The sequence below is a fragment of the Stegodyphus dumicola genome, chromosome X1 (assembly GCF_044657685.1).
Source record: "Stegodyphus dumicola isolate Sdum_Otavi_A_Nest chromosome X1, ASM4465768v1".
Taxonomy (NCBI): Eukaryota; Metazoa; Arthropoda; class Arachnida; order Araneae; family Eresidae; genus Stegodyphus; species Stegodyphus dumicola.
In genome coordinates, this window is record NC_140780.1 from 193,471,322 (window position 1) to 193,493,726 (window position 22,405).

Consider the following 22,405-nt stretch of genomic DNA (forward strand, 5'->3'; position numbering starts at 1 on the left):
CTTGACACCACTGGAATATGTTGTAGCATGCAAGTTACTATTCTCCATATACCTCTTTCATCATGCAATAAATTTGTGAAGCATGCTTCCCTTCTGCACAAGGAAACTGGATAACTGCTCTTTGTGCTGATTTGTAAGAATCCATCATTCAATGAACTGTGGAAACTACTTTCGAGAAAGTTGCATGTGCAACTGGGAATACCACCATGCCATCACAGCTAACACATTAATTGCTTCAGATTTGATACAAAGCCACTACAGCTAAGGTCTCCTTTTCATTTGGGCACACGGTAATACATTTTCTGTTATATCCAGCGAATGTAATTATTCTTTTAGTTTCAGACTTCTGTATCAGAACTTCAATCATTTTCACTGTGGTTTTAGAAGTAACAGTGCACATTATCCTGGTATCTAACCACAAATTAAGTTTATTTCTCTATAATATCAATTCTCTCTGTCTCTTTTGCTTTCTGAACACACACATAGATTTCTTACATGAAAATCTGTTTCTCAGATTTAGTAATTTAGTTTGTTTCTTATTTTTGTTAATATTGATAACATGAATTTTTGTCATGATAATTTTCACATTCATTCACAAAATAATATGTCATTTTACACCTATAACAAATCTTTTTCTGCATAGGACACTTTTGGTATTCATGAAATGTTAGGCATTTAGAAGTAACTACTTTTATTCCTTGTCTCTCAAAATTTGCTTATTTAGTTGTATTCTTAATATGCTTGCTTAGCTTCTTTTACTCTACATTTACAATAGTGTCTTCATCTGTTATTATTTTCACTTGAGCACACTTATTTCGACAGATCTACATGTGTCAAATTTTTTTCTAATGCTAATTCTATGTTGTCCAATAATCTTGCACTCACTGCATTCTCGTAATATTGCATGCAGTTTTATCTTTTATTAAACTAGTCATTATTTGGGCAAACTCACATGATCTAGCTTTATTTCAAAGGCCAATTACATTATCATCTGTGATTTCCAGTACAATTCAATTTTATATTAAGAATTTAAATATTTTCTTAAATTTAATACTGATTTTCTTAATTTTGTCTAATTTGTGCTATTTATGATCTTGTGACATGTATTGTAGTATATTTCAAGATCCAAATTCGTATCAGCTGAAGGAGGGTAGAGCTCTTACCCCCCCTTTTTTGTGCATGCTGTTTCATAAATTTGAAAGGAATGTAGCCACCGTTTCCAGTTGAAGACAAGATTTCTTTCAAAATTTATCACTGTGGAGTTTTAAATTTTTCAATAAAAAATATTTCTGGCACGAAATTTAAAGCTGATTAAATTCCAAAGTATATTCTTTTATTTTTTTAATTGGTTACCATTTGCAACTTACAAAATTCTAAAATGCTACATTTATTGCAGAATCATATTGGGCGACTAAGTGCTGCTAGTTCTGAAAAGGATAGTTCTGGGGTTCATGATGATGATCTTGATCAGACATTTGCATATCATTGTAGAAGTCAGATGTCATTATCCTCGTTTGGAGTAAGTATTTACTCTGCAGATTAAAGTATTTTATCCCCCCTGTGTGTTTTTCCCCTCTAAGGGAGAATAATTTTTTTTTAATCCAGGAGATCTTCTCTTCGATAATCCTGTTTCTTCCAACTGTACCTTCTTGAAGTTCTTTCTCTGTTTACTCTTTTAGGTTTGGTGATCCTGTGTTTAATTCTTAGTTAGGAAGATTATGTACATTCTTTTCTGTTTAACCCATTCAGGATTGTGATCACATGATTCTCCCTTCATGGCCCAAAGTATTATATATAGTATGTGACCTGCTTTTCCAAGCCTTGAGGTCCAGTATCACAGCAATGTGATTTCAAATTGGAACATTTTAGTTAAAATTTGAATGACTGTTATGTTTTTAAAATAATGTTCCAAATGCCCTTTCAGTGCCAATTCCGCTCCCCCCCCCATGGTTGGATCAGGGGAATTTGAACAGGTAAACAGCTACACGCAGGGCTGTATTTTGCTGCATGCTGGGTTTTTGTTTATATTTTGATTGAATGCGGAAAGGATGGGGTATTTATTTGTTAGGGGTGGGAGTAGAATTCTCCTTTGCATTTTGGGGAAGGGAGATAGCATTTTGTATGTTTTGGGTGAATTTTATTTTAGCCATCATGGTTAAAAAAAAAAAAAAAAAAAAAAAAAAAAGAGTGAAATATTTAAATGAGAGTGATATTTCTAAATTGATGGAAGAATGAGATAGTGAAATGGAGGAAAGTAATTTTTCAAATACAAGCGGCAGTGAATCTTGAATATTCAGATGACAGTGATTTAGCTGATAACATGGATAACAGTGTAGACAGTTTTAAGTGTGAGTAACTGGGAAATGGACATAAAAGAATTTACATCCCTGGAGTTTTCTACAAATCATGGTATCTGCATAAACAGTTCAGAGCCAGTTGAAGGAGAATTAGATTTATGATTCTAATGAAATTATTGAAACAGTTGATCGAACAAACTTTCAAAATTTATTTTTGAAAAATCAAGAACAGTTCCAAAACAATCAAAATAACAGAACCTAAATGCATTGCAGAATCAAGAAACCTACGATAAAAATGCATTTAAAAAAAAAAATCAGTTCTTTGTACTCCTTTCTTTGGTTCTGTCATTTTAAAAAGTAGGTGAAATAGTTTTTTTGAAATCTTGAAATGTATGCACTTTACATCAATACCAGATGGGGGGGGGGAATTCGAAAATAAAACCCAGTTCAGGAAAAACTAATAAAAAAATCGAGAACTGTTTGTATTCCCGAAAGAAAAATATCTGTTGAAAGGCCTTTTTCATTGGAAAAGAAAACCTGGGTACATTCCTTCTAAATAATCTTAGCATGATATCAAAATCTATAAATTGTGCTTTTTTAGAATTTTTTTTTCCTCTACTGGCAAAGACACTGAGCTGATGGAGCCAATTGCACTTTAAAGGGAACTTAGTTTTTAAGACTTTGTTCATCAAGTTGAAAAATAAAGGCTATAATTTATTACCTTGATCTTTTTTTTTTTTTTTTTTTTTTTTTTGTTTCTCCCGGATTTGCTACTCATCCTTTGCTGTGTTTCAGAAGGAGGGTTCCATAAAGAAATTGATAAGGGAGATTTCTGAATCTATGTGAACAATTTCAAGGATAAAAAGAAAATATTATCATGTTGATAACATTTCACAGAAAGAGACTAATTTGTATAGTGTAGAGGAAAAACTGAAAACAGAGGGTATAAAGAAACCTCATTGCATTGTTAATTATAATAAGTACATAGGAGAAGTTGATACAAGAGACTCTACCGTGCATCACTACCCAGTTTTTAGAAAGACTAAGTGATGCAGAAAATTATTTTTCATATCTTTTGGTCATTGCATAATTAAATTCAAGTTACTATTCTACAAAGAAAAAGGGGAAAAAATGTCATCTTTGGAATTTCGAACCAATGTTGCTCAGCAAGTAATCCAAAGATGCAAGAAAACTAAGGCCACAGAAGTACAAACTGCATTACAAGTCATGATTACTTTACAGTTAAATGGGCGTTATTTTCCAAAATTACATGTAGATGCTAATAGTAAAATGTCAAGATAGTATGCAGTTTTCAAGAAATGTTGCTTAAAAGAAAAGTGCATGTTAACTTACTATGAATGCAAAACTTTGTAAATTTTCTACTTATATTTTCTAATCTTTTATGTACATTTTGAATGCTCAAATGCAAGTTTATAATTTTTTTTATTTATTTATTTACATTGTTGGAGGAAAAAGTGGATAGATAAAGTTTTATATTTGCTAAAAAACTGCTAAACTAGCACAGGGTAGATACTGTAAAGGCCGTAATTTTCGCGAAAACGAAAATATCGGCGATTTCGTGAGCTGAAAATTTCGCGAATTTTATATGAACAGAACCGAAAGTTGAAAAATTTCAAAAGTAAAGTTGAGAAAGTCTTAAAAAAAAGTATTTCGTGAGGCTTAAATTTTCACGATAATGACGGGCTCGCGAAAATAAGGGCCTTTACAGTAACTGAATACTGAAGGACTTTATAAATATGAATATTTTATTCATTTTGTTATATTTATGAAATTTGGATGTATCGTAGTTTTCTAATAATTTCTCCAAATTTTTAGTGTGTGCATTTTTCTCGCGACAATGTTTATATGAAATTTATTTTACTAAATTAAAACCATTTTCTTTAAAATTCATTTTATTTTCCTTTAAATATCACAAAAATTTTATTGCAGTATATTCAGGTACTATCAATAATAATAAACTGTAAATTCCAGCATATTTAATTGCAGTAATGATTTTAAATAAATTTTTAATCTAAATTGGGCTTAATGGGTAAGATCACCCAGCCCTGCATGTACAACATATACTCTCAGAGCACATGGGCTTTCTTTCTGCTTTTGCCATTCGTGAACATACGTTCAGCCAGTGCTAGAAATATTTTTTCTGTTTTGTATAAACCATTATTGGACAGCAGATTTGAATGTTGTGCTTTTTAGCTACATTGTTAGCAGTACTGTGTATTCACCTCTGTTTTTTTATTTATTCTTTTGTTTGGTAACTTTTATGTAGCATATATGATTGATTATGTCATTTTTTTATTTAAAAGGTCTTAATGTCTTTCATTCTTTTTTAAAGAGATATAAAGTTCATGGTGTTTCCTTGTGGGAAAGATTGTCAATTGTGAGGGTGACAAAAATACTGAAAAATACTTTGAGCCCCCCTCCCTCAAAAAAATTACCAGAAGTGTTTAAAAACCTTTGCGTCTGGATATATATCTTTATCTTCCCATTGATCAAATCGTATAACTATCTATCAATCTATCATGGCCTATCTATCAATATATCTCTTTATGCATATATGTTCAAAGAAATTGCCCTGATACTTGCAAGTTGCCAATATATGCATTCAAAATTTTTATATTGCATGATTGCGAAGCAACATATACATGGAAAGCTCAACTTTGACATAAACCACCAAGAGGAATGTATGCTTTTCATATCAGAATGTCACCCACTCTGCTTTTGATTAGAACAGTCAAGGGTGAATGTATGCTTTTCATATCAGAATGTCATCCACTCTGCTTTTGATTAGAACAGTCAAGTGATACTTTTCCTGTGTGAGAAGTAGCTACTAAGAACAAAGAACAGATCATTTGAAGCAAGTGGGATTTTGTATTTATAAATATTTATTTTCAGCCAAATGCTGGGGGGGGGGAGTCATTATATTAGAAAGTGATTTCAGTTCTTTTACAGTGATGTTTAATCAAATAAAGGATTATACTATTCTTGGGTAGGATTATATTACATATTTCAAACACTATGCCATATTTATAGTCTTTCTATTTTAACTATAAAACACTGTTAAGCAATCTTAGATTTCAGTTCTGGTAAATGTATTTTCATGAGTTTTATAATAATGGAATGTAAATATCATCCAGTTTCTCTTGAAGTTCTCTGTGAAGGCGTCAGTTCCCATAGGCAGATAGGCTTTATATGCTTTGCTATATGCAAGCATTTCTTGCTCTCTCCATATCTTTTATGATCACATTATTGTATTTTTCATGACAAAGCTGTAACTTATAAAAGTGCAATGATGTAATAAAAAGGATAAAATGAACCACTGACATCATTTTCTACTATCAGTATCACTACACAGTTGGATTTCTTTTTTTTTGTGTGCTAGAAAAAAGTTTAAAAAATAACAGTATGTAAGTTTTTGCTGAACTGGTATACATTGTTACAGAACTGTAATAATTTTTTTTTACAGTAGAACTTATAAAAGGCTGCATTATGTTTCAATGTCTTATTCAATGTCTAGTCTTGCACTTGATAGTTGTAATTGCCTGAAATTGCCATAAAATATTATATGCACTGCACTGAGTGGTTTTTCATAAGTTCCTGTTATTTCATGAAGTCTTGTTATTTTTTTTTTAATATATCCAAATTAATCATACTAACTTGCTCAACAATCACACACTTCACATTTTGAAGTTGAACTTGATATTGTCTATGCATTTCATGGGACAAATTATGAACTTTCTTGCTCTGTGGGATAATACAAAATGCCGAATGAACAGTCAAGTCCTTTTAATGTAAAGCAGCTTTACCAGTGGCTGTGTATGCATTTCCATGTTGTTATGTTCTTGAGTGAAACGATTTACAGTCTCCATTATCAATATTAGTATGAATGTTTTACCACCACCAGCAAAACCAGAGAAATAAATCTGAAGAGGGTCACTATCTGCACTGTAAAATGTGTTAATTTCTAATATTAACTCGGGCTGTTCAATTTGCCTTTGTCACCCATTCAACATAACCAGTTTTTGTAGATTAACTACTCAGTTATTGTTGGATTATTTTGGAGTTGAATTACATATGATTAGAAGAGCTCTAAATTGTAATGCTGAGCTTCATGTTTTTTTTTTCTTTCTTTCCTTTTTTTTCTTTTCTTCCTATTCCTGTTTTGATATAATATTGTCACATTTTTTTTTTTTTACTTCAGAAATTGCACATATCTCTTCATTCAAGATAACATTGTTATTCGCAGCAAGGACTGGATCCACTAATTTCAGCTTGTATCAGTAAGGCTGTCATAATCTTGCTTTTCTGCCTTAATGCTGTCTTTCTGCTGCTCCTACACACTATTGAATTCCATTGATCATTTCAGTTTTAATGCATGAAACAATGTAAAAAGCTCTTGTGGACGATTTACAATATCTTCTATAACATAATTTCTATATCTTAGAACTGCATTTCCTCATTACTTGAATCATTGTTGTCCTCATCTTCACTATCTTATTGTTGTTCTTCGCCTGTCTCTTGTCCATCATGAAGCTCACTCATGTCTCACTTGCATTTTCTCCTTTCAACCTTGCTGTACCATGCAACAAAAATTGACCAAACTCACATTTTCTAAATCAGCAAAGCACATAAGGTCCCATAAGGTTTCTTCCTTATGCTACAAAATGTACACTGCCTGGATTTAAATTTCACTGGTATGTCCAGCATTATTTAGTTTCATTTCATCTGTCACGTGAAATTTGTGGTTTTTTATGTTAATGGGGAGGCTTGGTCTTTTTGGCTTTGGATCGTTCGTTACCCATTCATGCTTATTTTACTCATATTTCGTCCCAAAATATTCAGAAAATATTTTTAACTTAAATAAAACTTTTACCCAATTTCTATTTTTAATTGTAGCAAAGTATATTTACATTAAATTTAAACCACAGGAAATAATTTATAAAATCACAATACTAGCTTGGGGAGCAAGTGTGTTGATGTCAGAGAAAAGTATTTGGAAAAGAAAGACCTTTTTACTGGGCAGGTGCATGTATTGTTTAGTAATAAAATAACTCTGTGGTTTCAAAGCCCTTTATCTACACTCAAGAGCCAAAACATTATGACCACCTGTCAATAACAAGTTGGGCCACCTTTGGCGCGCAACACAGCTTCAACCCGCCTTGGCATGGATGCCACAAGTCCTTGATAGATGGCCGGAGACAGATTGTACCAGATGTTGTAGCAACGGTCACGCAAATCTGAGATATTGCGAATTGGTGGTCTTTGACCTCTGAGCTGCCGTCCCATGACATCCCAAATGTGTTCTATTGGATTGATATCCAGTGAGTTAGGCGGACAGGACATTAACTGGAAATCAGCATCATGTTTCTGGAACCACTCCAACACAATTGTAGCCTTGTGACACGGGGCATTGTCCTGTTGGAACATTCCATTTCCAGCTGGAAAAACAGAGGCCATGTAATGGTGCAACTGGTCCGCAATGATGTTCAGATACTCTGTAGCATTCATGGTCTACTCTACCACAACCACGGGCCCCAGAGACGGCCAAGAAAACGTCCCCCAGAGCATAATACCGCCACCACCGGCCTGTGTAGACCTACTGTGCATTGAGGGAGCAACTGTTCGCCTGGAAGACGGCATATCCTGACACTGCCATCGGCATGATGAATGACAAACCGTGATTCATCTGACCAGGTAACACTCTCCCACTGATCCATGGACCAGTCGCGATGTTCCTGGGCCCAGCGCAGGCACAGTTGGCGATGACGCTTGGTCAGCAAAGGCACATGAGTGGGACGTTTGCTGCGTAGCCCCATATCCAACAGTGTCCGCTGAACAGTGTGCTCCGATACTTTTCTACTTGGCCTTGCATTGTATTCGGCTGTCAGCTGAGCCTCTGTCTGGCTCCGGTTTTGCTTCACCATGAGAGACAGTCTCCGACGACCTTTTTCTTTGATAGCATGTGGCCGTCCAACACCATGTTGCCTACTGCTGGTTTCACCTTCATTCATCCACTTTTCATCCGTACTAACTGTAGACCGCGAACAATCCAAGAGTCATGCAGTTTCGGAAATACTTGTTCCGAGCCTTCGAGCCATTACAATCTGCCCTCTATCAAAGTTGCTTAGATCCGCAGCCTTTCCCATCACACACAGAAGTAAGTGAAAGAATGATTCTTCAGACTCTCCAGCAGCAGTTAAATACCACTTCCACCTGATCACGTGCCTTTCACGTCATCCAGGCACGTTCATCGCAAAATGTAGGGCTGGTCATAATGTTTTGGCTCTTGAGTGTATATCCGGGTAAAAATAAACATTCCTATTTGAAAAGCAAGCGAACGCCATTGAGAAGCAAATGCCAGTGGTTTCAAAGTGCGACCGAGCCTCTAGAGGATTGTAAGCATTGTGACACGATGCTCTAGTGGCACAGTGGTTGTTCTCTGAAACCACATAGCAAATGCCATACATATAGAGGTTTTTTTATATATGCAGTTTAATTACTGCAATTTTTTATTGTTTATGATAGAAATCGTGATGTGCGATGACTAACTTTTGAAATTTAAAGTTGTTTATATTAATAAAAGGAAGTTATTTTGTCTCATCGAAAACGAATTTTAAAAGGCATCCGATGTGAAGTATTAATACCTAAAACATATATGATTCTACAGTCATTTTGTGTTGTTTAGATGTAAAAGATCAGTAATCAATTCATTTTCACTCAAAAATTTCGGAAAAAAAGAGGAGGGAAAAAATTCGGAAAATGGTGGTTTCAAAGGGTTAGAGAAGTAGAGATCACTAAATTCACAAAGGTGATATCTAAACATGTGTATGTTATAAAACAATGAATCAAACTATTATTTAGAAAAGATTTTGCAGCTAGACTGAACACAGTCGCTTCACCTCTTTTGTTACTTTCTTTTAAGTGTTAGTTTCTGTGCCAGTGTACTTTTGTGGATATTGCATTTATTAAAATTATTACATCTTGAGTATATCTTTTTAACATTAATAAAAGTATATATCATAAGTGTTAACAGTTGCAGTAAGTTTTAAAAAATAATTATTTTTCATTTGTTTGTGTTTTTTACAATTTTTATCGTATTACCTTTTGACAATTATGATCTGTTTTCATTTGTAGGGTAGAAGTGGGAGTGTTACAAGTGTGTATAGTGCTGCTGGTGGAGGCCGTTATGGTACTGTAACTGTAACAGGAGAAGTTTTATTTGGATTAAATTACAATTATAAAACAGGAACTCTTGAAATCAATGTAAAAGAATGCCGTAATTTAGCTGCAGTTGACACAAAAAAGAATCGCTCTGATCCGTAAGTCTAAAAAACATTCAAAATTTTCTTTTAATTCCAGATCAAATTCTTCTTGAATTAGTGGAATGTTTCTTCATCCCATCTTGTTTTCAATGCTTTATATCATTTAATTTAAAAAATATGTGGGATTTTTTTTTAAATTAATTTTAGGGATAGGTCCAAAGCTTCTGTGTCTTGGTGTACACACAGCAGTTATTCATTTAGCTCTTACAAATGTTTTGCATGAAAATGGTTTTTCTAGTTTGTTTAGTAGTAAATCTGCTATTATACTCTTGTGTATCAATTTGGTTGAAGGTTTTACTGGAGAAATTATAACCCTTCATTAAAGTGAATTTCTCTATTTTAAAATTCCCTTTGAATACTGTTCAGATTTTGTTGGTTGCTGTATGTAATCACAGCGTTTTTGAATTTATTAAAATATAAAAATTGTTGAGAATGTTTATTTCTTCCATTTAGTCCTCTTAATTTCATATGTAGTAGATTTCTACTTGTACGGCTTGAAATGTGTCATGAATTGATTTCCTGAAATAGCAGTTATGTATGTGCCGTACCTTAGCATCTTGAAATTTTTTCCTTTCCTGAGTTAGTACATGCAGTCTTTGAACACACACATACACACCAGAAAAAGAAATGAAAGCACAAGTAAATTGTTGCTAGTATTTCTTATTTACGACCTTACTAAATGGCTTGGGCTTAGCAATCTTTCACTGTAAAGGCTGGGCCTTAGTTTCATATTGAAATCGCAAAACTAATGTTTCTCACTGACTATTTTGATAACTGATGATTTTGATAATTATTAATACAGTGGCTCCCTAAAGTGTTCATACACTTATGATTTTCATTGAAATAGGGCTCTATCTATTAATTAAAAGTAAACTTTCTGAATGAGATTTTAATAATAAGATATATAATCTATTCATAACAAAATTATACACAATATTTTTAAATATAGCAAAACTTTATTTTTAGGAAATTAATAATCAAAAAAATGACAAACATTTTATCTCACAAAAGGCTTCGTACACTGAAATATTTTTGGATAAAATCAAAATTAGAATTATCATTTGCCGCTTTTTTTTACTTTTTGCATTGTGATCATTTGCTTTAATTTTTTATTGTTTACTTCATAATATTCTATTTATTATTGAAAAAATGGGTTGCAGTGGTAAAGAAATTACAAACAGCATTCGAAAACTGATAATTTTTCACCATAGTAGTGGTAAATCAATTCGAAATATCGCTAAATTAGTTCATTAATCCCATTCTGCAGGGCAGTATGGGATAAAATGCTGTAAAGAAGAAAATCGGATTGAAAACAAGGTAAGAAAAGGTCGACCGTGAAAGTTAACTAAACATGATGAGAGTAAAAATTCTGCCGGTAAAAATTGTTTTGTTAGTGAGAGAAACAGAAAGCTTAGGCTTTCATTCACAAAATCAATGATAAATACACCCGAAACGTTCTAAAATAATGTCCTATTTGCTGACGAAAGCAAATTTAACATTTTTGGTTCCGCTGGTCAAATAACTGTATGGAGAAGAAAAAAGTGAGGAACTCCATTCTAAGAACTTAGTTGGAATAATTAAGCATGGCGGTGGAGGTGTTCTTGTGTGTGGGTGCATGGCAGCCATCAGGACTAGGCAATTTGGTATTTATTGATGGTATAATGAATCATTCTCTTTATTTAAATATTTAAGAGACAATTTAAAATTATCAGCCCATAATTTGGGTATTGGAAACAAATTTATTTTTAATCATGATAACGATCCTAAGCATACGGCTCTCAACGTTCACCTGTGGTGTCTCTCTAATTGTCCACAGATTTTGAAAACACGGCTTCAGTCACCAGATTTAAACCCCATAGAACACATTAGGAAAGAATTGGAGGTTAGAATACGAAAACACGACATCAAAACGAAAAGCGAATTCAAAACAGTCATGATGGAAGAATGGATGAACATTGATACAGAAATTACAAAAAAACTAGTAAAATCTATTCCCAGATGTTTAAAAGCTGTTGTGGATGCTAAAGGATATCCTACTAATTATTACTTTAACATAAAAGGAAAATATTTACTTTTATATCAAGATTTTTTTTAAGTGTACGAGGACCTTTGTGAGATAAAATGTTTGTAATTTTTTTATTATTAATTTTTTTAAAATAAAGTTTTGCTATATTTAAAAAATATTTCATGTTATTTTGTTATGAATAGATTATAGATCTCATTATTAAAATCTCATTCAAAAAGTTTACTTTTAATTAATGGATAGAGCCCTATTTCAATGAAAATCATAAGTGTACGAACACTTTTGGGAGCCACTGTATGTAATCATTATAATGAAAATGAAATTTTTAACATTACTGACCATTTAACACTACTAAAACACATATGTTATGAACCCTGAAATTTATTTTTCACATTTTGGTCAATGCTTTTAATCTTTTGGAGCATAAGTATTTTGATTTAAATATTATCTAGATTGATTTTTAGAACATGTATTTACAATTGCATTGATTTTGAATTTAGTATGAACAATATACATATATACAGGGTTCGTATGGTCCTTAAAAATCCTTAATTTTTTCAAAAATGATTTTTGGTCCTTAAAAGTCCTTAATTTTGGCCAAAATGAATAAACGCTCCTTAATTTTGCTCATTTGACATTTCTTATCATTTCTAATGATTGCCATTCTATGTGTGAATTGCGATTTCTCATGAATATGGAATTAAAATTGCACGGCTCTTAACCAATCTGTTGGCGGATTTGCATTGCAAATGATAAAAAAAAAAAAAAAAAAAAAAAATTAGCTACTCAAACGAAAGTATCGGTGTCTGATTGGCTATTCACCCAATCTTTCAAACAGGTGTTATCCATAAATTTAGGCAGATTGTGACGAAAGCGTGAAGCCGGAAGTTCTTTAAGAGGCGAAAGTGATGATGAAGGTGCTCGAGAAAAAAAAAGGGGGGGGATTCTGAAAATATTTGCCAAAATTAGAGCAATTCCAACCTGGAAGGCCATAACCCTTCCGACGCCAATAAGAATGAGATGCCTGGAAAGTACATTTTCAATAAACTGTGGCTTCATCAAGCTGACTACAAAGACTGGCTATTGATGGATGGAAATGGGGAAGTTTAAAAAAAAATTCATCGAAATCCTTCTCAAATATTTTGGAGGCAACTAAAGATAAAACATTTCTTATAAAATTAAATTTTTTTCTCTCTGTCGAAAATATATTATTGCCTTTCCTTGAATATTATCAAAGTGGTAAACCACTTATTCCCTTTTTTGCTGAAGATATCTTAAAACTTGTAAATGATTGCCTTCAGCACTTTAAAATTTTGAAACTAGAATATTCAAAAATAACTAAAGCAGAAAATCTTTATAAATTTAATTGTAATGATCCAAATTGTTATAATGATAAAAGTAAAGTTTATTTGGGATTCATTGCTGAGCAGTTAATGAATGATAAATGCCGCAAGAAGGACATTTCACAAGCTGAAAGTTTTGCGTTGAAGCAAGGTCAACAATGTGTCTTAACAATAGTACAACACTTAATGTCTAAATGTCCAATAAATTATTCTCTTGTTCGAAATGCATCTTGTATAGACCCACAATTGATGGTTAAAAGTCCAGAAAAAGCCCAGAACAAAATGAAAATAGTTCTAACGGTATTAATGCAGAATAAACGTGTTTTACAAGATGATTGGGATGAAATTCTGCTGCAGTTTGGAGAGTTTCTAGACAAAGTAGTTAAGACAAATGTACATGAATTTTCTACTTTTGATCCTCAAAATCTTTCTCTTGACACATTTCTCACTTCTTATTTTCATGATTACTATTCAGAAGTATGGAAAATAGTGAAAATGATTCTTATCTTGTCGCATGGACAGGCCTCTATCGAAAGGGGCTTCTCTGTAAATAAAGCAATTGAAATTGAAAATTTAAGTGACTCATCATACATTTTTCAATGCACAGTATTTGATTACATAAAATTTTCTGGAGTTGTTCTTAATATCGAAATTAATAAAAAGAAATGAGATCAGCAGCAGCTTCTGCAAGGTCTAAATATATGCAGTATTTAGAAGAACAAAAATCTTTAACTAAATCTGAAAATTCAAAGAGGAAAAGAAATATCATTGAGGAAGAAATTGATTATATGAAGCAGAAGAAAAAATTTCTTCAAGGACACATTAAAGATATTAATGAAGAAGTAGATGCTTTAGCAGATGAAGCTGAGACCAGCATGAACATTGATTTGTTTATCAAAGCAAATGAACGTAGAAGAATAGTTAAAAAAAAAGGAAATAGACATAAATAAATTAGATGTTAAAATAGCTGAAAAGATTTCAGATTTGAAAAAAGCACAAATGTTTTGTATCTTTTATTGTACAGTTTATTATTCTAGTATCTTTCAAAAAACCAAGGAAATAAATTGTATGTTTACAAATCAGTTATTTTAATCTGCAAAATATTCTTACATTGTGATTATAATAGTAGTTGACTGTGTTTAACTAAATATCAAATAAGTTAATAATAATCATGTAAATCTCTAAAATAGTGACTGTTATTAGTGTAAAATACACTTATACATGTTTTTAAAGAAATTATGTTCCTAATTTAATGTTATCTACTTTATAACTTGCAAGGAGTTAATTTAATTTTCAAAATTGTTTTATGGTAAGTATTAAAGTGAATTTAATAATAGTGCATAATACACACTTCTGTTAGTTTCTTAAAGTAAATTAAAAGCATGAAGTCGTTTGTATGGATAATTGCTTTATTCTCTTTTTTTTTTTTTTTTTTTTTTTTTTTTTTGTTTGTTTGCTGATAGGTTCTTAATTTTTTCTTTGATGGTCCTTAAAAGTCCTTTAAAGTCCTTAATTTTCATGTAAGGAAATGTGTACGAACCCTGATATATTCATGTTATTTATTTATTAGTGCTATCAAACATATTCATGAATAATTGCTTAATTGAGATTAGTAAGGAAAATAAATTCATTCAATACATGTGTATCTCAAGGTGCTGCATGTGTTTTGTTGTATTAGTTTTTGTTCATTTCTTTTCTGACTGAAACATATGCATATTACATACCCCTTAATTTTTTGTTTTGCATTTTTCATCATTTTGAGGCTGCATATTTCAAAGAACAGAGAATATGCATATTTCAAAGCACAGAGAAGCAGATCTGCTTCTATGTGCTCTGTGCTTTCTGCACTGATCTTAAAAATGAATCGTGTTCATCAGTGTAAATTCGTTATTCTAATCACAAAAATAAAAAAGTGTGTCAGAACTGTGATGTTCATATTTTTATTGCTCATGGATATTAAAGAATCAAAATTTGGGTGTAAAGAAGTTCATCTAAAAATACATATTATGATTCTGGGTTTGGAATCCCTTCTATATCAACATAAAAATTCTTATGTATGTTCTTTGATGATTTATTTTCAGTTTATTGTTTTCATATAACATTTTTTAATGTCATGCATTTTGAAATTTTAGTGCCATCACAATTTTGTCTAATGGAAATATAATCAGACAACTGAAAGAACTATCATTTGCTTCTAATTAAGCCTTTCTGTAGTAAAATCTTATCAACAGCACTATATTAAATTTTATGCATATGTGATTTTTAAAAAAATAAACCTTGAGAGTCTAATGATAAGTATGTTGTTATTTTCAGCAAATTGTTTTCAACTGACAGAATCATAAAAAAATTCATGTGATCAAAAGGGTTGTTAGTGTGAAGTCTTGATGTGTATCAAAACATCAGAAAATGTTAAATTGACTAAAATTGGAAATACACTAGAGTGTTTGCTTATTTGACAAAAATAAGCGGGCAGAATGTTGGATAAATGAAATATCATAATAGGGAGGTAATAATAAGAAGCCTATTAAACTTCAAACTGTGTAATTGTGCAATTTACAAACCTAATAATCATTTTTAACTACTAAACAGGAAAAAGTAACTGAATTCTGCTAGTGGTCCAGAGATCTGGATATTAAAATCGGAATTTAGGACTTTGTACTGTATATCACATCTGTGAATGAATAAGCAAGACTAATTATTATATTTTCCAGCATTTTGTCAGTAAATAACTGAAATTTTAGATGTGTTCCATAGCTAAAAACATAACAAAATTGTGTGTGGTAAATAAAAAGAATTAGCTCATAAAACTTCATGAGATAATTATCGACTGCTGTTTAAACATTAATACTGAATGTTTCTTTTGTCAAGAGCTGTATAAATTGAATAAAGTTGTTTGTATCGACATGTGATGTAGACAGAATTTGAAAAGTATTGTGGGAGTATTTTCCACGCATATTTTTAGATATGTGACCTTAAATGGCTATTTATCTTTTCATCGCCAAAATCATACTTAATGAAAAAAAGATCTTTTAAGTTTAAATGTTGAAGTATACATCCAGATTGGTTTCAAATGAAAATATATGTAGTTAACATGATAATGTATTTTTAATCTTACTAAAATTTGGGATATGGTAGAGAGAATGGAATATTCATTACTGATTAAAGCAGTGTAAAAAATATATATATACAGTACCAAAGTCTTTAATCCGTACGTCCATAATCCGGAATGATCTGTAATATGGACCTCAAAGCATAATGCGTTTACGCATGCGCATATTTTTATACATGCGCATAATACGTTTACACATGCGCATTTATTGTATAACAGACGGTATAAGCTACGTTAAAATTATCTAATTATCCATTTAAGTTAATGTTGCAGATTGCATTGTTCCTTAACCTTCTAATTGGATACAGCCTATTATTTTTCACAGACTATTAGAGCAATTTTATAAGTAAGTTTGAACTTTCGATTATGTCATAAAGAGTTTCCAATTCTAGAGTTGCCAAAGGATCTACAAAGTGAAAGCAAGGTTTTGATGTACCACTTCCGATAGTGAAGAAAATGACAGAGAGGTTATTGAAAACGAAAAAATTTCGATTGACAAGTTCGTCAGTATTCTCGACACAGCAACTGCAGGACTTGAACAGTGGAACTTTGTAACTGAACAAGAAATTATGTCTGTTTATAGAATTAAAGAGAAAGTATTAGCACAAAAAACGAAGCAACTTAAACAGCTTACATTGAAAGAAATGTTTAATAAAGTAAACAAATATTAAGCTTTTTTTTTTTTTTTTTTCTTTTTTGTAAATTTTGATACCCTTTAGATCATAATTGCTCTTTATTTCATAAATTACAGTTTCATGTTTTTATTTTATAATTTCTGCATGCCATCTTACCAGATTTAAATTGATGATCTATAATCCAGAAAAAAACCCTAATCCAGAATCGCCGAAGTCTCGATGAGTCTGGACTTTGTACTGTAGTTGAAATTTGAGAGTAACATTTCTTCTGTACTATTTAGTCATAATTAGTGGAATTTTATGATTTTTTTTTTTTTTGTCCTTTTCTGTCTATGAATTGCAAAAATTTTTAGTTCCTAATTTTAAATGTCTGTGGTGATAGTGGTTTGAAACTGAGCTATTTCATGATAGTGATAATTTCAACAAAACCTTCCTTTAAATTCTGAAACGTTCAGAACTTTGTGAAGTATGGTCCTTCGGATAAAATCTGCTCATTTTAAGTAGTTCAGTTATTCAATTGCAACGAATAAAAGTCATATATCTAAATAAATAACCATCAAAAGAAAAAAGGAGCTAAAGTCAGTTTAAACTTCTCAAGTTTTATAATGGAAGATAATTCTCAGTATAATATTTTCTTCTCCAGAAATCCTACCTGTCCGCTAATGCATGAATACAAACATAGATATTCTTATTTCCAGTGTATTACATTTTTCTGCATTGTTTTCTCATTATTTTGAAATAATCTATGTGAATGTGTATTTCTCGTTTTCATTGTTATGTGCATGCTTGTTAAGACTTTTGTAGTATTCAGTATCAACTGTAGTTTTATAACAATATTTCAGTTTGTTTTCTGAAGTCTTCCTCTTTTTTTTTTTTTTTTTTTTTGTACATACAGTTATGTTAAAGTTTATTTGCTTCCTGATCGCACAAAAAGTGGCAAGAGGAAAACAAAAGTTAAAAAACACACCTTGAATCCTGTATTTGATGAACATGAACTGTTAAAAGTATGTTATGCATTATATATTACCTAATTCATTTTAGTTTGTCATTTTATGTACATCTAAATAAAACACAGCATCAGATGTATATTAAACTATAGCTTTATTGTTGCTGTATGTAAAATGCATTTCATGTACTTGTGTATTATATTGCTTTCACTGATGTCTTTAACCTTTTCTGTATGGGTGTGTTGTATACATCACGGTAGCATTCGATTCGTCTATGGCAGGTGTGACATCTGCATCTCAGAGGAATAGCACCTGGCTAGACTGCTGTAATGTATCTGTGTCAGTCACATGGAATGAAATGTAAATATTTAAAATTCTAACAGATAACACCCTATGCTTGTGGTACGGACATAAATGGGAATTATGATGCCTGAACTTTGACTTTGGACTGTTTCATTTGATTCTGAAGGGTAGATAGCAGGATTCTGTAATACAGTACAAAGTCCGTAATCCAGACGTCCATTATCCGTAATGATCTTTAATCATGACCTCAAAGCCACACACGCATGCGCTTTTAATGCGCGCTTCCACTACGCATGCGCATAAAGCGTTTACCCATGCATACTTCCGATAGAGAAGAAAGTGACAGAGGGGTTATTGAAAACGAAAAAATTTCGATAGTTGGTATTCTCAACACGGCAATTACAGGACTTGAACAGTGGAACTTTGTAACTGAACAAGAAATTATGCCTGTTTATAGAATTAAAGAGAAAGTATTAGCACAAAAAACGAAGCAACTTCAACAACTTGCATTGAAAAAAATGTGTAATAAAGTAAACACATAAATATTAAGCTCTTTTTTTTTTTTGTAAATTTTGATACCCTTTAGATCATAATTGCAATTTATTTCATAAATTACAGTTTCATATTTTTAATTGTATAATTTCTGCATGCCATCTTACCAGATTAAAATTGATGATGTATAATTTGGAATCGCCAAAGTCCCAACGAGTCCGGATTACGGACTTTGTACTGTATAAACAAGTATGCTGAGCAAAGCAAGCGTGCTGCGCACATGCGATTTTGTTTATGTTCTTTCTAGTGGCTTTTTGACGGAAGAGTATCTGGCATAAGTCATTTTTATTTAGTTTCTTTTCATAAGTAATGTAGGATGTTCTTTCTTTTGTGTGAATGTAAGTTTTTCAGTTTATTTATTTATTTATTTTTTTTTTTGTGTGTGTGTATGTTAAAGATGTCAAAATAAAAGCGATGTTTATGATGCAATTTTGCCTTTCAGAAAGGCATTTTCCATCTTTAATTCTTAATGAAAAAACACAGAAAACAAATTTTAAATTTCAAATTTCATTGTAAATATAAATATGTATGTGTGGATGTGCCCATGTAGGTTTATTGCTTTGCATTAAATATTTTCATTGTTGTTTAACAAATGCTGAACATTTGTTTTAAAATTCCTCTTTGATTGTCTACATACAGGGTGATCTTTTGGAAAGTGACAGTGTTTGGAGCGCTCTGTAACGCAATCTAATAGCCGAAATGGCACCAAACTTGGTATTTAGACTAATCAAGTTATGGGGAAAAGGATTCCGTGAAAAAAAATTTTGTTCCAAAAATAACCGCTAGGGCATTTTGTGATGCTGCTGTAGCTTACAATAACGAGAATTAGCATAAAACACAGGTATCAAAGAAAATGCGAATGTTGTGCGATGACAACGCCAGTAATAGGGGCAATAAAAGCAAGTAGTAGACAGCTCTGACAAATAATCTCAGCTGAAGTAAACGAGCTCCAGTGGACATGCCTCTCACGTTACCGGAACGTGCGTTTCTGGAGAAGCTGTATTACATGAATCAATGTAATGCATCCACAGCTGTTCGGGAATTTCAAACCAGAAAAAAAAATACGAAAGGGACCTTTATCGCTGAATGGTCTTAAGAAAATGATTAAGAAGTTCAAGGAAACGGAGTCACTGACCATTCGCACTGGGAGAGGACGTAAACCAGTATCAGAAGATGTAATAACTGATGTGGCTACTGCAATTGTCGAAGGATCACAGGGAACCATTGCTGGTACTAGCATCGCACAGGTGTAGTTCGACAATTGGACATGAGTTATTGCATGGTATGGAGAGTTTTGCGGCGCGTTATTAGATTTTACCCCTACAAAATCAGCCGCTTGCATGAACTGAAACCAAGTGATTATGATAAGCGAGTGACATTCACTCTATCGTTTTTTGCTGGGATAGAAATTGATGATAATTTCCCATGGCACATTCTGTGGGGAGTGCCATTTTTATCTCAATGGGTCCGTAAACACACAAAATAGTCGAATTTGGGCTTTTGAGCAGCCCTATACAGTGCACGAAATCCCATTAAATTCCCCAAAAGTCACTGTTTGGTATGGTTTCACAGCCGAATTCGTAATTGGGCCATTTTTTTTTAGTCCATCACTCCGACAGGACCGCAAACGTGCACCAGAAATACAGAAAGGTACCACGAAATGCTGCAAACGTTTGTTATTCCACAACTTCAGCAAAGAAACCGTCTCCAACAGACAATATTTATGCAGGATGGTGCTGCTCCACACATTAGTAATAAGGTAAAGCAGCTGTTGCGCCTAAACTTCACTGATCATAGAGTCATAAGTCGCAGTTTTTCAGTTGCATGGCCGCCTTGTTCCCCTGACCTCACGCCATGCAATTTTTGGCTCTGGGGTTATTTGAAATCTCAAGTTTATGTTGGTGGAGTATTCAAATTTGTCTATTCTGAAGGACAACATAACAAAGACAGTACGGAATATTTCTCATGATATGTTACATATGGCTGTGGAGATCATTGTGCACAGAATGCAGGGTGTTATTTCTGAGAACGGTGCTCACATTGAATGAGGTCTAATTCCTCAATGGGGAATTTAATGTAGTAAATAAATATTAATAATTTAACTGTACGAATGTATGTCTTGATGCCCCATGTATTGATTACTCTAAATACCAAGTTTGGTGCCATTTCGGCTATTAGATCGTGCTACAGGTCGTTCCAAACACTGTCACTTTGAAAAAGATCACCCTGTATATCATTACAGCTGAAAAATTTATATGTATTTAATTCTGTTATTCATCAAGCATAAAGATAAATGCATTTTCTGAAATAGTTGACAAAAAATTCAATAAATACGAATAAAAATGTATTTTGCTAAATTTTTTAGAAAAATTAGGCTTAGCGATAGAGTACTCGCTGTCCTGTGGGGACATTAACAGAAGCCCAACACTCCATCTTGTAGCGAGGGGCTGGGAGATTAGGCTGTAGGTATAGAAAGGGTTAATCCCTTATTACTAATACTGTACTTTCTGACATTAGTATGTGTGTTGTAGAGTCTGCCTGAAAACAATAAATAAATTTTGCAATCAGATTATTTTTTTTCTATTAAAACTAGTTTAAAAAAGCAAAGAACATTTAAAAACAGTTTTGATAGAAGTGTGACATGTGTCTGTGGCTAAAGATTAAAGATATTGATTGTTTAAATCTTTGTTGATTTTGAAGTTTGCAATGACAGACTGCTTCATACCAAGCTAGACTTTTCTTAGGAACTGCAAGGTTATATCGGATTATATATGTGTTAACATTCATTTCTACCTTACACAATGGTATTTGTTGTAACAAAGTATAGATCTGTACTATTTAGCCAACAAACAAATCTTAAATAAAAGCTAATTCTTTAGCATAAAAGCCAAAATAACTTAAAGTGTTTCAGGAAGAATGGAACTCTATCTCATTCTGATAAATTTGTCTTTTCACAAGCTTCCTGTTTCAGTGCATTGATTAATTTTAAAGTATGGGTGTTTCCTTTCTGCTAGTGCAACCTGTGTGGTATTTTTTGCATATATATATATATATCTGTAAAAAAAGGGGGGAAGTTTTTTATTTAATGTTGTAATTTAACATGTGATTCAAAGTATTCTGAGAATGAGAAACCAATACAATTAGAGCAGATTCTTTTTGAAAAGGAGATTAAATTTATATTTCGTTTGCAAGCATAAAAATGTACTTCATTGGGAAACTAATTAGATATGAATTAGACCGGATGAGATCAGATCTTCATGTGAAGTTCTACAAATGTCTACAATAGATCAGGTAAGGGTTTGTTAAATAATATTAATTAAGAAAAATCATTCTCAGAATCACTAGGGGTTGAGGAAGGAAATTTTATACAATTTGAGTTTCATTAATTCAATGAATTTAATTCATTGCTGAAAACCACTTCATTAGTAAAGGCTAAAAATTTAAAACTAGGAGATTCGGTGATCTGGCAGGGAGACTGGGAAATGTGACAGAAAACTGGGTCTCTCAGTAAATAACTGGGAGCGTTTGCAAGTATGATTATGTAGAATGACACACTGGGAGATCTGCATGCATTTGATTTTTAAAGTTATGTGCCTGCAAAACTAAGTGCAAAAACTGTTAAGATGAGGTATACAAAGATGATAGTACTGTAAAACATTCCATGCAGAGAAAAGTTAAAAGATGCAGCATACAAGAATTTTTAATTTTATTTATTTTGGCAGGGGGGTCTCGTATGTATTTACCAAAGCACAGGATACTAATGATGTTTAATATTTTGTAGCATATTATGTATATATTTTGTAGATGGTATAAAGATTATTGTGATCTCATGTTTTAGAATACAAGTTTTCTTTTT

General features: G+C 32.2%; 1 protein-coding gene across 6 annotated transcripts in view; it reads left to right on the forward strand.

Annotated features, from left to right (window-relative positions):
* LOC118192392 (uncharacterized) overlaps positions 1 to 22,405 on the forward strand; it is a 307,764-nt gene that overhangs the window by 251,124 nt on the left and 34,235 nt on the right. For 5 of the 6 annotated variants that reach the window (XM_085807708.1, XM_085807706.1, XM_085807709.1 and 2 more), the window contains 3 exons: positions 1,397 to 1,519; positions 9,450 to 9,634; positions 17,643 to 17,751. In XM_085807708.1, coding sequence (XP_085663834.1) covers positions 1,397 to 1,519; positions 9,450 to 9,634; positions 17,643 to 17,751 — 417 coding nt within the window. The remainder of the gene's footprint in view (positions 1 to 1,396; positions 1,520 to 9,449; positions 9,635 to 17,642; positions 17,752 to 22,405) is intronic. The other variant, XM_085807711.1, reaches the window with a different exon arrangement.